The 18,225-nt window shown below is 35.2% G+C and overlaps 1 protein-coding gene across 3 annotated transcripts in view; it reads left to right on the forward strand.

The window, feature by feature from the left end:
* CPNE3 (copine 3) overlaps positions 1–17,865 on the forward strand; it is an 85,971-nt gene extending 68,106 nt beyond the window's left edge. For all 3 annotated transcript variants that reach the window (XM_077167141.1, XM_077167142.1, XM_077167143.1), the window contains 3 exons: positions 3,072–3,205; positions 4,329–4,565; positions 16,579–17,865. In XM_077167141.1, the coding sequence (XP_077023256.1) occupies positions 3,072–3,205; positions 4,329–4,565; positions 16,579–16,689 (482 nt within the window). In that variant the 3' untranslated portion in view covers positions 16,690–17,865. The remainder of the gene's footprint in view (positions 1–3,071; positions 3,206–4,328; positions 4,566–16,578) is intronic.
* The last annotated feature ends 360 nt before the right edge of the window (positions 17,866–18,225 follow it).

Here is an 18,225-nt window from a genome sequence, read left to right on the forward strand (position 1 = left end):
TTACATTTTTTTTAAGAAGACTGCCTTGATAACCTCAGCAGTATTGTGGGAAATTCTTCAGGATTTCTAGTATCCTACTTACCTGTAGCCTAGACACTCACTCTAGTACTAGATACAGATTTGATAGTACTTACATGTTTTTTTTTGTCTTTATTTTATTGCTCATGTGCCCATACACTGGATAAAGGGAGTGTCAGTCACAAGGTTTTCATAATCACACGGTCACGCTGTAAAAGCTTTTTTCAGTTATTCATTTTCTTTTCAAGGCTACTGGGTTACAGTTCAACAGTATCAGGTATTTCCTTCTAACTATTCCAATACACTAGAGGCTAAAAGGAATATCTATATATGTGTAAGAATAATCTCCAGAATGACCTAGACTGTATTTGAAATCTCTTAGCCACTGAGACTTTATTTTGTTTCATTTCTTTTCCCCCTTTTGGTCAAGAAGCCTTTCTCAAACCCATGATGCCAGGTACAGGCTCATCCCTGGGAGTCATGTCTCATGTAGCAGGGAGGGTAGCAAGTTTATTTGCAAAGTTGGCTTAGGGAGAGAGGCCACATCTGAGCAACAAAAGAGGTTCTCTGGGGGTGACTCTTAGGCATAATTATAAATAGGCTTAGTGTCTCCTTTGCAGGAAACAGTTTCATAACAGCAAGCCCTGAGATCGAGTGCTTAGCTTATTAAATTAGTAGTCCCTAATGCTTGCAGGAGTATCAAGGATTCCCTAGTTGGGGAAGTTTATATTTCCACATTTTTTCCCTAGTCTCTCAAGGGGACTTTGCAAGTACGTTTTTATTTCTCCCCCAAATATTCTGTTTTGAAATTCTTATTCACAGTGCTTACGCAGTGTTAGTCAACTTCCACTAAGTTATGCAGTCAATAATCCTTCAATCTCAATGGCCTGCCAATTGTTTCTCAGACTGTAATCCAAGCACAAGCAGCAAAAGAAGAAAATAAAAAGGACTTCATCAAAATTAAAAACTATTGTGCCTCAAAGGACTTTATCATAAAAATAAAATGACAACTTACACAAGGGGAGAAAATGTTTGGAAACCACAAAACTGATAAAGGTTTAATATCCAGAATATATAAAGAAATCCTTCAACTTAACAACAAAAAGACAACCCAATTAAAAAATGAGCAAAAGACTTAAATGGACATCTCTCCAAAGAAGATACACAAGTGGGTAGAAGGCATATGAAAAGATGCTCAACATCATTAACCTCTGAGAAATGCAAATCAAAACCATGAGATGCTACTTCATATCTGTTAAAATAGCTGCTATTTTAAAAGTGGAAAGTAACAAGCATTGAAGAGGATATCGAGAAATAGGTATACTCATTCACTGCTGGTTAGGAATGTAAAATGGTATGACCTCTGTGGCAGAGAGTTTGGTGATTCCTCAGATAGCTAAGTATACAACTACCATATGACCTGGCAATCCCACTACTTAGTATACACCCAGAAGAATTGAAAGCAGGAACTCGAACAGATATTTGCATATCGATATTCATAGTGACAGTATTCACAGTTGCCAAAAGATGGAAGCAACCCAACAGTCCATCAATCAGTGAATGGATAAATAAAGTGGGATGTATACTTGCAATGGAATATTATTCAGCTGTGAAAGGGATGAAGTCCTAGAACATAAAACGAAATGGATAATCCTTGAGGACGTTATATTCGATGAAATAAGCCAGTCACAAAAGGACAAATATTGTATGATCTCACTGATTTGAAATGATTAGAGTAAGAAAACACATAGAGTCAGAACCTAAAATATAGGATGCTAGGGGATGGCATGGGGATAGGGAATGGGAAGTTAAGGCCTAAAATGTACTGGATTCCTATATGGAATGATGGAAATGTTTTGGTAATGGATGGTGGTGATGGTAGCACAAAATTGTGAATGCAATTAGTAGCACTGAACTATATATCCAAGTGTGATTAAAAGGGGAAATGTTAGATCATATATATGGTAACAATCTATAGAACCACACTACACAGCAAGCCCTTAGTTAAAGCAGTGACCTTAATAATACAACTATAAAAATGTACTACATCAATTGTAGCAAATGTTCCACACCAGTGCGAGGTGTTGGTGGTGGGGTGGAAGTCCTCTATTTCATGCATAGTTTATCTGTAAACTTACTACTTCTCTGATTAAAGCAAAGCAAAACAAAACTCAGTGACCTGCAATGACAATGTTTATTTCTTGCTCACTTTACATATCAGCAGTTATGACTAGGGTGCAGCTCTGTTCCATGTGCCAGCTCATTCAGGAACCCAGGGAGCACCCTCTATTTAGGGCGTGCTGCTCCCATGGTAGAGAGAAAGATCAGGAGGACTGGTGAAAACAGATATGGTAGATGTCATGGCTATCCATATGTCATTAGACGAAGCTAATCAGATGGCCTTACTCACCATATATTATGTAACACCCCTGCAGGTCCGAGGGCAGTACCATGTAAACTAATGCATTTGTGTTTCTGCAGCAAAATGTATCAGTATGCTCCCCAAATGCTAAATAACCTGAATGTCAATGTTTGAAAAGTAATACAATCTACCATACCATACTTAACCGTTAACTTGTTGAATAACACTTAATTAATTAATTAATTAATTAATATTACTGTAATTAATATTACTTATAGTCATCTGTGTTTTTATAAAACCTCTAGGCAAATACAAGTTTTTCTATTTCATCTGTAACTTACATCTTTTGAATTTCCATTGGTTGTATGACATAGTACCTTTTGTATGGCTCTTTTTCCATCCATATTAAAATTAAGCAAAAAAAAAAAATTAAGCAAAGTGCAGCAACCCTACTGTAGTCTAATGAATAACTTGGCTGAGATGAAAGCAAATACCTTCTACTAGGGGAAGGCAAGGTTGATATGTTTTTGCAGTGGATTGTAACTATGGAACTTACAGGAACTTCTAAATATAGAACTTTTGACTATTTAAGGAATTTTATGTTGATGTATATAATTAAATTATCCAGTATGGGTAATAATAAACAATTAAGATGTGTCTGAGGATTTTTAATTTTGTTTTTGTTGTTTAGGAATCCAAGGCATTATAGAGGCGTATCGGGCTTGCCTTCCTCAGATTAAACTCTATGGACCAACTAATTTTTCTCCAATAATAAATCATGTGGCCAGGTTTGCTGCTGCAGCCACACAACAACAGACAGCTTCCGTAAGTGCTCTATATGGCTAGGGGACAAGGAGAATGTAAATTGGTATATGTTCCTTAGTGCTATTTTTCCATTTATTTGGTTGTCAAGATATAAATTGGGACAAGAGGCAATGATATGCTCCTCCTGGGTTTGGAAGTAACACCTGTTGTCATCAAATTAGTAATCATTAAAAACAAAACAACCCTAAAACTCATGAATCTTCATTCTGTCTTTCGCTTTAGTTTTCTTAGGTAAGTTCTATAAAAGAGCAATGGCTATCATCTACTTATTTTTTTAATATCAAAATGTTTTTTAATTACCATGTCAATACCATGCCATTAAGGGAGAACAAGATTAAATCCCTATATTAAATTAAATTAAATAATTTAAATTTCTATGTTAAATTATAAGAGACTAAACTCTACATAAATCTATGTCAGTCAAAGTTGTGATACTAAGTTTAAATTTAATTAAGGAGGTAGTGAGTGAATATTGTATGAGTGGCCACTTTGTATTCAGTGTTATCTACTTTGAAGGATTGTGGAGATTTACCACTTGAGTTGCTGATGCAAGATAATTTATTATACTAAAAAGGTTTGAATTAGCCAACTTTTATCTGTTAGGCCTCGAATATCAAATCTCTTAGCTTCTGAATACTCAAGATTAAATTGGCCATAACTACCTCAGACAGTTGCTGAAAGAGTAAATAAGATAATTTACATAAAGTGTACAGTGCCTTCGTAAACACATAGCAGATATTAGCTACTATTAAAAATATTATTTCCAGGGGCGGGCCACGGTGGCTCAGCGGGCAAGAGTGCTTGCCTGCTATGCCGGAGGACCCCGGTTCGATTCCCGGCCCCAGCCCATGTAAGAAACAAACAAACAAACAAAATATAATAAAACAAGAAAATGTTTAAAGATGTTTCCCTTTCTTCCTCCCTTCCTTCCTTCCATCCTTCCTTCCTTCTCTCTGTCTTTCCTTCCCTTCCTCCCTCTCTCTTTAAAAAAAAAAAAAAAAAAAAAATATTATTTCCATTCTAAACTTAAGATGGCCCCAAAAGATGTCATCTTGACTTTCTTTTTTGTCTTTGCTAAGAATCAATTGCTGTTGAATGTAACAGAACCTTTCTTTTTTGACAGCAATATTTTGTGCTGTTGATCATTACTGATGGTGTGATTACAGACCTTGATGACACCAGACAAGCTATAGTTAATGCTGCCAAGTTGCCAATGTCCATCATCATTGTTGGGGTTGGAGGTGCTGACTTCAGCGCCATGGAATTTCTGGATGGCGATGGTGGTGGTCTCCGCTCACCCTCAGGGGAGGTAGCCGTTAGAGATATCGTCCAGTTTGTGCCTTTCAGACAGTTCCAGAATGTGAGTACCACTCCTTCCTGTTATTGGGGAACAATAAGGTGTTCGAACACAGACCTTTCCAGTTCACAACCAAGTGGGTATCTAGGGTTAGAGGATGTATGAACACTGTGCTTTCTCCATTTGAAGAATCCTGATTTGATTTGACAGTTTTGCTTCATGGTATATAGTGTGCCTCTTGCATTTTATATGATAAATTTGAGGAGCCATGTTGTTACAGATATCTTAAGATATATTTTATCTTTGTAACAACAACCACCCAAAAAACTGTTTATGCATATATCTGAATTTACTAAACTGAAAGATAAATTGATGAAAACTCTCAGGAGACTGTTTTCCCCAATGATAATACCCTGCAGGACTATAGTATGATATTGTAACCAGGATGTTGGCATTGATACATCAAGATAAAGGCCATTTCCATTACCACTAGGATCCCTCAGATTGCCCTTTTATAGCCATACCCACTTGCTTTCTGCCTCTGTTTCTTCTTTAAGCCCTGGCAAACACTTATTTGTAATCTTTCTGAAATTATGTCATGGATTCACAAAGTATGTAACCTTTTGGGGTTGGCTTTTTTTTTTTTTTTTTCCAGTTAGCACAATTCTCTGGAGAGTTATCAGATTGTTTGTATAAGCATTCACCCATTAAAAGGTATTTGGGTTGTTTTCAGTATTTTGGCTACTGCAAATAAAGCGGCTATAAACATTTGTGTACAGGCTTTTCTGTGAACATAAGTTTTTACTTCTCTGGGATAAATGCCCAAGAGTGTAACTGCTGGGTCATATGAAAGTTGCATGTTTACTTTTTTTAAGAAACTGTCATTCTTTTCTACTGTGACTGTACCATTTTACATTCCCATCAGTTATGAGTATGAGTAATCTAGTTTCTGTGCATCCTTGTCAGCATTAGGTGTTGACACCTGTTTTGTTACCCATTCTGATAGGTATGTAGTGATATTTTATTGCTGTCATTCCCTAATGGTGAATGATATTGAACTCTTTCCATGTGATTTTTGGCCATTTGTATGTATATCTTCTTTGGTGCCTTGTCTTTTTAATGTCTTTCACCCATTTGTTAATTGGGTTGTTTGTTTTCATACTGTTGAGTTTTGAGAGTAGTTTATGTATTCTAGATACTTTGTTGGATATGTGGTTTGTAAATATTTTCTCCCAGTCTATAGGTTGTCTTTTCAATCTCTTAACAGGGTTTTTTATAGAGTAAAAGTTTGTAACTTGATGAGACTCAGTTTATCAATTTTTCCTTTTATGGATCACGTTTTGAAGTCAAATCTAAGAGCTCTTTCCCTATATCTGGGAGATTTTCTTCTTCTTGTTTCAAGTTTTGCATTTTGAATTTATTTCCATATAAGTTATGAGACTTAGACTGAAGTTTACTTTTTGCCTGTGGGTTCACTTGCTCCAGCACCATTTGTTGAAAAGACTATCTTTCCACTACTGAATTCTTTTGCACCTTTGAAAAAAACCAGTTTGACATATTTCTGTGGGTCCATTTCTGCATACTCTATTCTGTTATCCTGATCTTTATGACTGCCCCTGCACCAATACCACAGTGTTGATTACTATGGCTATATGATAAGAGTTGAAATCTGGTATACTAATTTCTCCTACTTCATTCTTTTTAAAAATAGTTTCAGCTCTTCTAGTCCTAAAAAAATTTATGTTATCATAAATTTTAGAATAAACTAGTCCTTATCTACAGAAGTTCTTGTTGGGATATTGGTAGAAAATACATTATACCTGGTTATCAATTTGGGGAGAATTAACATTTTTTATTATGTTGAGTTTTATTATTATTATTTTTTAAATTTATTAAAAAATTAAGAAACAAAATAAAACATCAGCATACATAATCAGTAATTCACAATATCATCACTTAGTTGTGTATTCATCATTTCTTAGAACATTTGCATTAATTCAGAAAAAGAGATAAAAAGACAATAGAAAAAGAAAACGAACACAGGAAAGAAAAAGAAAAAAAAAAAAAGTTTATACCTACCATATCCCTTACCCCTCACATTCATTGATCACTAGCATTTCAAACTAAATTTATTTTAGCATTTGTTCCCCCTATTATTTATTTTTATTCCATATGTTCTACTCCTTTGTTGACAAGGTAGATAAAAGGGGCATCAGACACAAGGTTTTCACAATCACACAGTCACATTGTGACAACTGTATCATTACTCAATCATCCTCAAGAAACATGGCTATGGAATACAGCTCTACATTTTCAGGCAGTTCCCTCCAGCCTCTCCTTTACATCTTGAATAACAAGATGATATCTACTTAATGCATAAGAATAACCTCCAGGATAACCTCTCGACTCTGTTTGGAATCTCTCAGCCATTGACACTTTGTCTCATTTTCCTCTTCCCCCTTTTGGTTGAGAAGGTTTTCTCAATCCCTTGATACTAAGTCTCAGTTCTTTCTAGGATTTTTCTCAATCCCTTGATGCTGAGTCTCAGCTCATTCCAAGATCTCTGTCCCACGTTGCCAGGAAGGTCCATCCCCTGGGAGTCATGTCCCATGTAGAGAGGAGTAGGGTGGTGAGACTGCTTGTTGTGTTAGCTGGAGAGAGAGGCCACATCTGAGCAACAAAAGAGGCTCTCTTCGGGGTGACTCTTAGGCCTGAATTTTAAGTAGACTTGACCTATCCTTTGCGGGGTTAAGTTTCATATGAACAAACCCCAAGACTGGGGGCTCAGCCTATGGCTTTGGTTGTCCACACTGCTTGTGAGAATATCAAGAATTCAACTTGGGGAAGTTGAATTTCTCCCCATGCTCACATTCCTCGAGTTTTATTATTATTATTATTATTATTATTATTAATTAAAGAAAAAAAGAAATTAACACAACATTTAGAAATCATTCCATTCTACATATGCAATCAGTAATTCTTAACATCATCACATAGATGCATGATCATCGTTTCTTAGTACATTTGCATCGGTTTAGGAAAAGAACTAGCAAAACAATAGAAAAAGATATGGAATGTTAATATAGAGAAAAAAATAAAAATAATAATAATAGTAAAAAAAAGGAAAAAAAAAGACAAACAAACAAACAGACAAAAAAAAAACCTATATCTCAGATGCAGCTTCATTCAGTGTTTTAACATGATTACTTTACAATTAGGTATTATTGTGCTGTCCATTTTTGAGTTTTTGTATCTAGTCCTGTTGCACAGTCTGTATCCCTTTAGCTCCAATTACCCATTATCTTACCCTGTTTCTAACTCCTGCTGGACTCTGTTACCAATGACATATTCCAAGTTTATTCTCGAATGTCGGTTCACATCAGTGGGACCATACAGTATTTGTCCTTTAGTTTTTGGCTAGACTCACTCAGCATAATGTTCTCTAGGTCCATCCATGTTATTACATGCTTCATAAGTTTATTCTGTCTTAAAGCTGCATAATATTCCATCATATGTATATACCACAGTTTGTTTAGCCACTCGTCTGTTGATGGACATTTTGGCTGTTTCCATCTCTTTGCAATTGTAAATAATGTTGCTATAAACATTGGTGTGAAAATGTCCATTTGTGTCTTTGAGCTTAAGTCCTTTGAGTAGATACCTAGCAATGGTATTGCTGGGTCGTATGGCAATTCTATATTCAGCTTTTTGAGGAACCGCAAAACTGCCTTTCACAGTGGTTGCACCATTTGACATTCCCACCAACAGTGGATAAGTGTGCCTCTTTCTCCGCATCCTCTCCAGCACTTGTCATTTTCTGTTTTGTTGATAATGGCCATTCTGGTGGGTGTGAGATGATATCTCATTGTGGTTTTGATTTGCATTTCTCTAATGGCCAGGGACGTTGAGCATCTCTTCATGTGCCTTTTGGCCATTTGTATTTCCTCTTCTGAGAGGTGTCTGTTCAAGTCTTTTTCCCATTTTGTAATTGGGTTGGCTGTCTTTTTGTTGTTGAGTTGAACAATCTCTTTATAAATTCTGGATACTAGACCTTTATCTGATATGTCGTTTCCAAATATTGTCTCCCATTGTGTAGGCTGTCTTTCTACTTTCTTGATGAAGTTCTTTGATGCACAAAAGTGTTTAATTTTGAGGAGCTCCCATTTATTTATTTCCTTCTTCAGTGCTCTTGCTTTAGGTTTAAGGTCCATAAAACCGCCTCCAATTGTAAGTTTCATAAGATATCTCCCTACATTTTCCTCTAACTGTTTTATGGTCTTAGACCTAATGTTTAGATCTTTGATCCATTTTGAGTTAACTTTTGTGTAGGGTGTGAGATACGGGTCTTCTTTCATTCTTTTGCATATGGATATCCAGTTCTCTAGGCACCATTTATTGAAGAGACTGTTCTGTCCCAGGTGAGTTGGCTTGACTGCCTTATCAAAGAGCAAATGTCCATAGATGAGAAGGTCTATATCTGAGCACTCTATTCGATTCCATTGGTCGATATATCTATCTTTATGCCAATACCATGCTGTTTTTGACCACTGTAGCTTCATAATATGCCTTAAAGTCAGGCAGCGCGAGACCTCCTGCTTCGTTTTTTTCCCTCAAGATGTTTTTAGCAATTCGGGACACCCTGCCCTTCCAGATAAATTTGCTTATTGGTTTTTCTAATTCTGAAAAATAAGTTGTTGGGATTTTGATTGGTATTGCATTGAATCTGTAAATCAATTTAGGTAGGATTGACATTTAACTATATTTAGTCTTCCAATCCATGAACACGGTATGCCCTTCCATCTATTTAGGTCTTCTGTGATTTCTTTTAACAGTTTTTTGTCATTTTCTTTATATATGTTTTTTGTCTCTTTAGTTAAATTTATTCCTAGGTATTTCATTCTTTTAGTTGCAATTGTAAATGGGATTCGTTTTTTGATTTCCCCCTCAGCTTGTTCGTTACTAGTATATAGAAATGCTACAGATTTTTGAATGTTGATCTTGTAACCTGCTACTTTGCTGTACTCATTTATTAGCTCTAGTAGTTTTGTTGTGGATTTTTACGGGTTTTCGACGTATAGTATCATATCGTCTGCAAACAGTGATAGTTTTACTTCTTCCTTTCCAATTTGGATGCCTTGTATTTCTTTTTCTTGTCTAATTGCTCTGGCTAGAACCTCCAACACAATGTTGAATAATAGTGGTGATAGTGGACATCCTTGTCTTGTTCCTGATCTTAGGGGGAAAGTTTTCAATTTTTCCCCATTGAGGATGATATTAGCTGTGGGTTTTTCATATATTCCCTCTATCATTTTAAGGAAGTTCCCTTGTATTCCTATCTTTTGAAGTGTTTTCAACAGGAAAGGATGTTGAATCTTGTCAGATGCCTTCTCTGCATCAATTGAGATGATCATGTGATTTTTATGCTTTGATTTGTTGACATGGTGTATTAGATTAATTGATTTTCTTATGTTGAACCATCCTTGCATACCTGGGATGAATCCTACTTGGTCATGATGTATAATTCTTTTAATGTGTTGTTGGATACGATTTGCTAGAATTTTATTGAGGATTTTTGCATCTATATTCATTAGAGAGATTGGTCTGTAGTTTTCTTTTTTTGTAATATCTTTGCCTGGTTTTGGTATGAGGGTGATGTTGGCTTCATAGAATGAATTAGGTAGTTTTCCCTCCACTTCAATTTTTTTGAAGAGTTTGAGGAGAGTTGGTACTAATTCTTTCTGGAATGTTTGATAGAATTCACATGTGAAGCCGTCTGGTCCTGGACTTTTCTTTTTAGGAAGCTTTTGAATGACTAATTCAATTTCTTTACTTGTGATTGGTTTGTTGAGGTCATCTATTTCTTCTTGAGTCAAAGTTGGTTGTTCATGTCTTTCTAGGAACCCATCCATTTCATCTAAATTGTTGTATTTATTAGCATAAAGTTGTTGATAGTATCCTGTTATTACCTCCTTTATTTCTGTGAGGTCAGTAGTTATGTCTCCTCTTCCATTTCTGATCTTATCTATTTGCATCCTCTCTCTTCTTCTTTTTGTCAATCTTGCTAAGGGCCCATCAATCTTATTTTCTCATAGAACCAACTTCTGGTCTTATTGATTTTCTCTATTGTTTTCATGTTTTCAATTTCATGTATTTCTGCTCTAATCTTTGTTATTTCTTTCCTTTTGCTTGCTTGAGGATTAGTTTGCTGTTCTTTCTCCAGTTCTTCCAAGTGGACAGTTAATTCCTGCATTTTTGCCTTTTCTTCTTTTCTGATATAGGCATTTAGGGCAATAAATTTCCCTCTTAGCACTGCCTTTGCTGCGTCCCATAAGTTTTGATATGTTCTGTTTTCATTTTCATTCGCCTCGAGGTATTTGCTAATTTCTCTTGCAATTTCTTCTTTGACCCACTCGTTTTTAAGAGTGTGTTGTTGAGCCTCCACGTATTTGTGAATTTTCTGCCACTCCGCCTATTATTGATTTCCAACTTCATTCCTTTATGATCCGAGAAAGTGTTGTGTATGATTTCAATCTTTTTAAATTTGTTAAGACTTGCTTTGTGACCCAGCATATGGTCTATCTTTGAGAATGATCCATGAGCACTTGAGAAAAAGGTGTATCCTGCTGTTGTGGGATGTAATGTCCTATAAATGTCTGTTAAGTCTAGCTCATTTATAGTAATGTTCAGATTCTCTATTTCTTTATTGATCCTCTGTCTAGATGTTCTGTCCATTGATGAGAGTGGTGAATTGAGTTTTATTATTTTTTAGATGCTCTTTGACGTCCTTCTTCCGCATTTTGTAGTTTTCTGCATATAAGTCCTGCATATGTTTTATTAGATTTATGTCTAAAGTTTTATTTCTTTTTCTGAGCACATTATTTATACATTTATCTTGTATTCTGCAACCTTGCTGAACTCATTTATTAGTTCTAGAAGTTCTGGATTCCTTAATATTTTTTTATGTAGATGATCATGTCATCTGCAAATTGAGACAGTTTTATTTCTTCCTTTCCAGTCTGTCTACATTTTAGTTCCTTTTCCTATCTCATTGTATAACTAGAACTTCCAGCATTATATTGAGTAAGAGTATTAAGAGCAGATATCCTTGCCTTATTCCCAATTTTAAGGGGAAAGCATTCAGTCCTTTATCATTAAGTTTGATGTCAGCTGTAGGTGTTCTTTATCAAATTGAGAAAATTCCCTTGTAGTCCTAGTTTTCTGAGGGTTTTTATCAAAGATGGGTGTTGGCTTTTTTTTTTTATCATCAAAATCGATTTTTTTCTTTTTTATGAAAAATAACATTTATTCAAAAAAATGCAGCACAACAATTAGTTGTAGAACAGATTTCAGAGTTTGGTATGAATTACAATTCCACAATTTTACGTTTTTACTTCTAGCTGCTCTAAAATGCTGGAAACTAAAAGAAGGGTGTTGGCTGTTCTGCATTGTGATTTTTCTTCTATAGCCTCTTTATATAGTGAATTACACTTGATTGCTTTTCAAATACTGAATCAGCCTAGCATCCCAAGAATAAATGTTACTTAGTCATGGTGTATAACTGTTTTTATATATTGCTCAATTTTATTTGCTAATGTTTTGTGAAGGATTTTGAACCTTTATTCATAAAGAATATTGGTCTGTGGTTTTCTTTTTTGTGGTGTCTTTTGTTTTAGTATTGGAATAATATTAACTTCATAAAATGAATTGGGAAGTTTTCCCTTCTATTTTTTTTTACCTCGAAGAAAATAATGTAGGATTGGTAGATGGGTACGGTAAAACAACTTTGCCTGAAGAATTCTTTTTTGGGAGTTTTAAAGTTAGGAATTCAATTTCTGTAGCCGTTTTTGGGCTATTCAAATAAACCTATTTCATACATGATAAGTTGTGCTAGTTGTGTTGCCAGATATTTGAGTTTGCAATTGTTTGTAGTATTCCTTTCTTATCCTTTGAATGCCTGGAGGGTCTGTGATGCTATCCTCTTACATTCCTGATATTTGTTAATTTGTCTTTCTTTTCTTTCTTTTTCAGACTTGCTAGAGGTTTGTCAGTTTTATTGATCTTTGCAACACAACCAGCACTCTGCTTTATTAGTTTTCTCTATTATTTTTGTTTTCAATTTCATTGATTTTTTTTTCTCATTTTTATAATTTTCTCCATTTTGCTTTCCTGGGGTTTATCTTGCTCTTCTTCTTTTTTTTTTTTTAAAGCTGTGTTCAACACAATTTTGTATGTTGTATTTTCATTTTCATTAAATTAAATGTAAGTTTTTGTTTTCCTGGAGACATCCTCCTTGACCCATGGACTATTTAAATGTGTGTTGTTTAGTTTCTAAGCATTTGGAGATTTTCCTGTTGTATTTATCTTACAGATTTCTAGTGAGCTTCTGTATTGTTGAGTAATACTCTTTATTATTTCAATTCTTTTAAAGTTGTTGAAGTGTGTTATATGGTCTGTTTTGATTTATGTTTCATGGATGCTTGAAAAAAAATGTGCGTTCTCCTTTGTTACATGGGCTTTTCATAAATGTTGATTAGATCCTGTTGGTTGATGGAGTGGTTGAGTTCTTCTGTATCTTGCTGATTTTCTCTCAGTTGTTGAGAGAGGGCTTCAATTATAATTGTTGTGATTTGTCTAGTTCTCCTTTCACTTCTATCAGTTTTCACCTTATATCTGGTGGCTCTTGTTTGGTGCATACACGTTAAGGATTGTTACATCTTCTTGGTGTATTGGCCTTTTTATCATTATAATGTCTCTGGCTGTCCTTCATTGTTTTCTTTGCTCTGAAGTCTATTAAATCTCATGTTAATATAGCTACTCCTGTTTTTTTATTTTTATTTATTTATTTTTTTTCCTCTACTACTGTTTTTATTTGATTATGGTTCACAGAGTATCTTTTTCTTTTCTTTTACTTTCATATTATGTATTTTTTAAAGTGTTCCTTGTTGACAACTTATAGTTAAATCATATTTTAAAAATTCACTGTGCCAATCTTAATCATTTTTTTTTAATTAGAGAAGTTGTGAGTGTACAAAACCATCATGCATAAAATACAGGATTCCCACGCACCACCCCACCACCAACACCAACAGAACATTTATTACTGTTGATGGTAGCACTATTTTATAATTCTAGTATTTCTTTTTAACTGTAGTTACCCTTGTTAAAATTGATGAAATATTATTAAAATAGTTCTATCTATAGTCCATTATTTACATTAGGTGTATTTTCCCCCATTTACCATCCTATTATTACTACCTTGTGTCAGTATCATACATTCATAATAATTCATAAAAGAACATTCTTACACTGTTAACTATAGTCTATCATCTACATAGGGTTTACTGTGTTGTACAGCCCTATGTTTTATCTTTTATTCTAGTAATATGCACATCCTAAAGATTCCTCTTTAACTACATTCACCTATGTTGTTCAGTGCATTTCCCTAATGTTCAGCATCTTTTCATGTACTTTTTAGACATTTGCATTTCCTCTTAGGAAAAAAAGTCTTTTGCCCAGTCTTTAATTAGATTGTTCTTTTATTACTGAATTGTAGGATTTCTCTATATATTCTGGATACTAAACCCTAGTTATCTGTTTTGTTTTGTTTTTAATCAGTGGCACTTTGGCTGTCAAATCTATGAAACCACTGTCTGTCACAAGCTCTTGAAGTTGCCTCCCTACATTTTCTTCTAGAAACTTTATGGTCTTGGTTTTTCTAATTAGACCTCTGGTCTACTTTGAGTTAGTTTTTGTATAAGGTGTGAGATAAAAGTCCTCTTTCTTTTGCACATGGATATCCAGTTCTCCCAGCATCATTTGTTGAAGAGAATATTCTGTCCCAGTTGAGAGGGCTTGGCAACCTTGTCAAGTATCAATCAGCCATAGATGTGAGTGTCTGTATCTGAACTGTCAGATTCCATCGATCAATATATCTGTCTTTATGCCAGTTCCATGCTGTTTTGACTATTGTATCTTTCTTTAAACTTGTTTATTGAATAGTATAACATATATACAAAGCAAAGAAATAAAACAGCAACAGTTTTCAAAGCACTCTTCAACAAGTAAATACAGGACAGAACACACAGTTTGGCATGGGCTACCATATGATCCTCTCAGATTTTTTTCCTTCTAACTGCTCCAGAATATAGGAGGCTAGAAGGCTGTATTAGTTAGGGTTCTCTAGAGAAACAGAATCAACAGGAAACACTTGCAAATATAAAATTTATGAAAGTGTCTCACGTGACCGTAGGAACGCAGAGTCCAAAATCCACAGGGCAGGCTGCGAAGCCGATGACTCCAATGGATGGCCTGGATGAACTCCACAGGAGAGGCTCACCAGCCAAAGCAGGAATGGAACCTGTCTCCTCTGAGTCTGCCTTAAAAGCTTCCCATGATTGGATTTAGCATCACTAATTGCAGAAGACACTCCCCTTTGGCTGATTACAAATGGAATCAGCTGTGGATGTAGCTGACGTGATCATGACCTAATCCTATGAAATGTCCTCATTGCAACAGACAGGCCAGCGCTTGCCCAATTATATGAACAGGTACCACAACTTGGCCAAGTTGACACCTGTCCCTAACCATGACAAAGGCTTAAATATTTTTTTTCATCACAATCAACTTTTTTTCCTTTTTTTTTTTGGTGAAAAATAACATAGATACAAAAAAGCAATAAATTTCAAAGCACGGCACCACAATTAATTGTGGAACATATTTCAGAGTTTGACATGGGTTGCAATTCCACCATTTTAGGTTTTTACTTCTAGCTGCTCTAAGATACTGGAGACTAAAAATGTTATCAGTTTAATGATTCAGCATTCATATTCATTTATTAAGTCTTATCTTCACTGTGTAACTCCACCATCACCTTTGATCTTTCCATCCCTCTCTTTAGTGGGTGTTTGGGCTATGGCCATTCTAAATTTTTCATATTGGAAGGGTCTGTCTCTAATACGGGTTAGGGAGATGAAACTATCTGATGTCCTGTTGAGGTTGGACCTCTAGATTTCAGGACTTAATCTGAACCAGGGACCCATCTGGAGTGTGTTGGTGTCTGGAAAGTTAACTCTAGTGCATGGAATCCTTGTGGAATCTTATATATTGCCCTAGGTGTTCTTTAGGATTGGCTGGAATGGTCCTGATTGGGGTTTTGCAAGTTATGATAGGTAACAAGGTCTAACTGAAGCTTGCATAAGAGCAGCCTTCAGAGTAGTCTCTTGATTCTATTTGAACTCTCTCTGTCACTGATCTTTTATTAGTTACACTGCTTTTCCCCCTTTTTTGACCATTGTATCTTTGTAATATGCTTTTTTTTTAACATGGGCAGGCACCGGGAATCGAACCCGGGTCCTCTGGCATGGTAGGTGAGCATTCTTGTCTGCTGAGCCACCGTGGCCCGCCCTGTAATATGCTTTAAGTCAGGAAGTGTGAGTCTTCCAATTTTGTTCTTCTTTTTCAAGATGTTTTTGGATATTTGGGCCTCTTTGCCCTTCCAAGTAAATTTGAAAATTGGCTTTTCCATTTCTGCAAAGTAGGTTTTTGGAATTTTGATTGGGATTGCATGGAATCTGTAAATCATTTTGGGTAGAATTGACATCTTAATGATTTTTGCAGCTTCCTATGACTCTATAATTATTTCAAAATGAAAAGTTATAAAAGAAATAATACTTGGTGAGCCATGGTGGCTCAGCAGGCAAAGTTCTTGCCTGCCATGCTGTAGACCCAGCTTCTATTCCCAGTGCCTGCCCATATAAAAAAAAGAAAGAATACCAAGTGAATGAACAAACTGAGTGTAAATGTTAAAAAACTAAAAAATCACCACATGCTGAAATGTTGGCACTGAGAAAGGATTTGATAAATGTTAGCAAGGGTAATAGCATTTCTGAGTATCATTGGCTACTTTTCTTATTCCATGTTTCATGGACTGTTGCTAAAAAAAAGATACAAGTCTAGGAACTGGGAATTGATGCCTTTTACTCATTGATAAAATATTTGTCATCTTTTATCAAATAAATAAATAAAATTTTACCAGTAAAAATATGGATGCTAATGGTCACTTTTTGTTTTTCACAAGGCTCCAAAAGAAGCACTTGCTCAGTGTGTCTTGGCAGAGGTTCCCCAGCAGGTGGTGGGCTACTTCAACACATACAAACTCCTTCCTCCGAAGAAACCAGCTACAAAATAAAAGGAGCCGTGTGTGACCATCTCAGCAGAATTCCTGTATACTCTGTGGAGCAGTGGGTCCATCTCTCACCCAAAATCATGAATATGCCATTTTGTGTACTTTTCAACTTCAACATTTATGATGTAAACCTAGTTCTTCATGGATTATATCTGTTTGATGCATTCTTTTTATACTTTTGGGGGGAGAGTGCCAAGTTAATCTTTGCCAAATCAATTCAGCAATTGCCAGTGATTTATAGTAATTGCCATGGGGTCAGTGCATTAGAAAGTCTGAGGAAGGCTGATTTTGTCATTGTTGTTTTACTTTCATATGATAAAGATGCTGTTCTTGAATGTTTATGAGCAAAAAGAATGATTTGCAAATATCTGAGATTTTTTTGCCCTAGGCAGGTGTATATTTTGCAAGCCAGTGTCCATACTTGAATTTAAAATATCTTCTTAAATAAGATGATGCTGAATTTGTTCCTATAACTCTGAATTCAGTGCTTTTCCATGGGATAAAAAAACACCTTTACTTGCCCCAGAATTTTGCTGCAGTTTAGAAACTGCATGATTTAAAACAGTATGTACTTGCATAGACTTCAGGAAAAGTACTGATTGTGAGAAGAGAAGACGTTTATTCAGTTTTTGAATGTATGATCAATAATTAAAAAGAAACTGATATATGCCATTATTTTCTATTGCCTTTCTAAATTTTGTATTTTCATATACAGTGGAATACTGTAAACATGGTCAGAATTGACCTTCTCTATCACTGACTATATGTGACACTAAAAATTCTGTAGATGCTGAGAAACAGACTGTCCCAGATTTTACATGATTAGCTTATTTTGATTGGGTTTTAGTAAATGTTTAGGACTACTTTGTCCAGGAAACTAATGGGGACCAGACATAGAAAGGAATTCAGAATTCCATTTCCTTTTAACTGATGAAAGACTTTACTTATTAAAAAAGGCAATTTTTGTACTTTCCTAGCTAAGGTCACATACACTGATGTGTATAGAGTCATTTTTTTCTTTACATAGCATTTTTAGTATGATTTTTGAACTCTGGTTATCTGTTAGTCAGAATCACATTTTACATTTTAATGATTTATTATTTTCTAAGCCCAGATGTATTGTATTAAACATAAAATATGTTGTAACTTTGAAAAAAAAGTTTTCCAACTTCTACATTAGGATTGAGTGGATTTTTATATGCTTTCCCCCCGACTTTTACCCTTTAGAACACACTGCTTAGAGAACATTGCGTTTTCAGAATAGATTCCATAACATTTTACTGAGGACTTGTTTGTCAGCTACTATGCATATCCTTATATTGGTCAATTATCTTTAACAATTTAGCATTAAACATTGTATGTTTAATACATATCTTTAAACATCTGCACCCGGCACTATGCTAACTTGCCTTTCAGTCTTATTGTAAAACCTGCACCACAACCCAGAGCTTTTGTTCTCAGCAGTGTTCAGAGAAAGTGATCTCTCAGCCAGGAGGAGCTTCGGCTTCTCAGAAGCAGCTTGCCAAAATCATACTAAGA

The sequence above is a fragment of the Tamandua tetradactyla genome, chromosome 6 (genome assembly GCF_023851605.1).
Source record: "Tamandua tetradactyla isolate mTamTet1 chromosome 6, mTamTet1.pri, whole genome shotgun sequence".
Taxonomy (NCBI): Eukaryota; Metazoa; Chordata; class Mammalia; order Pilosa; family Myrmecophagidae; genus Tamandua; species Tamandua tetradactyla.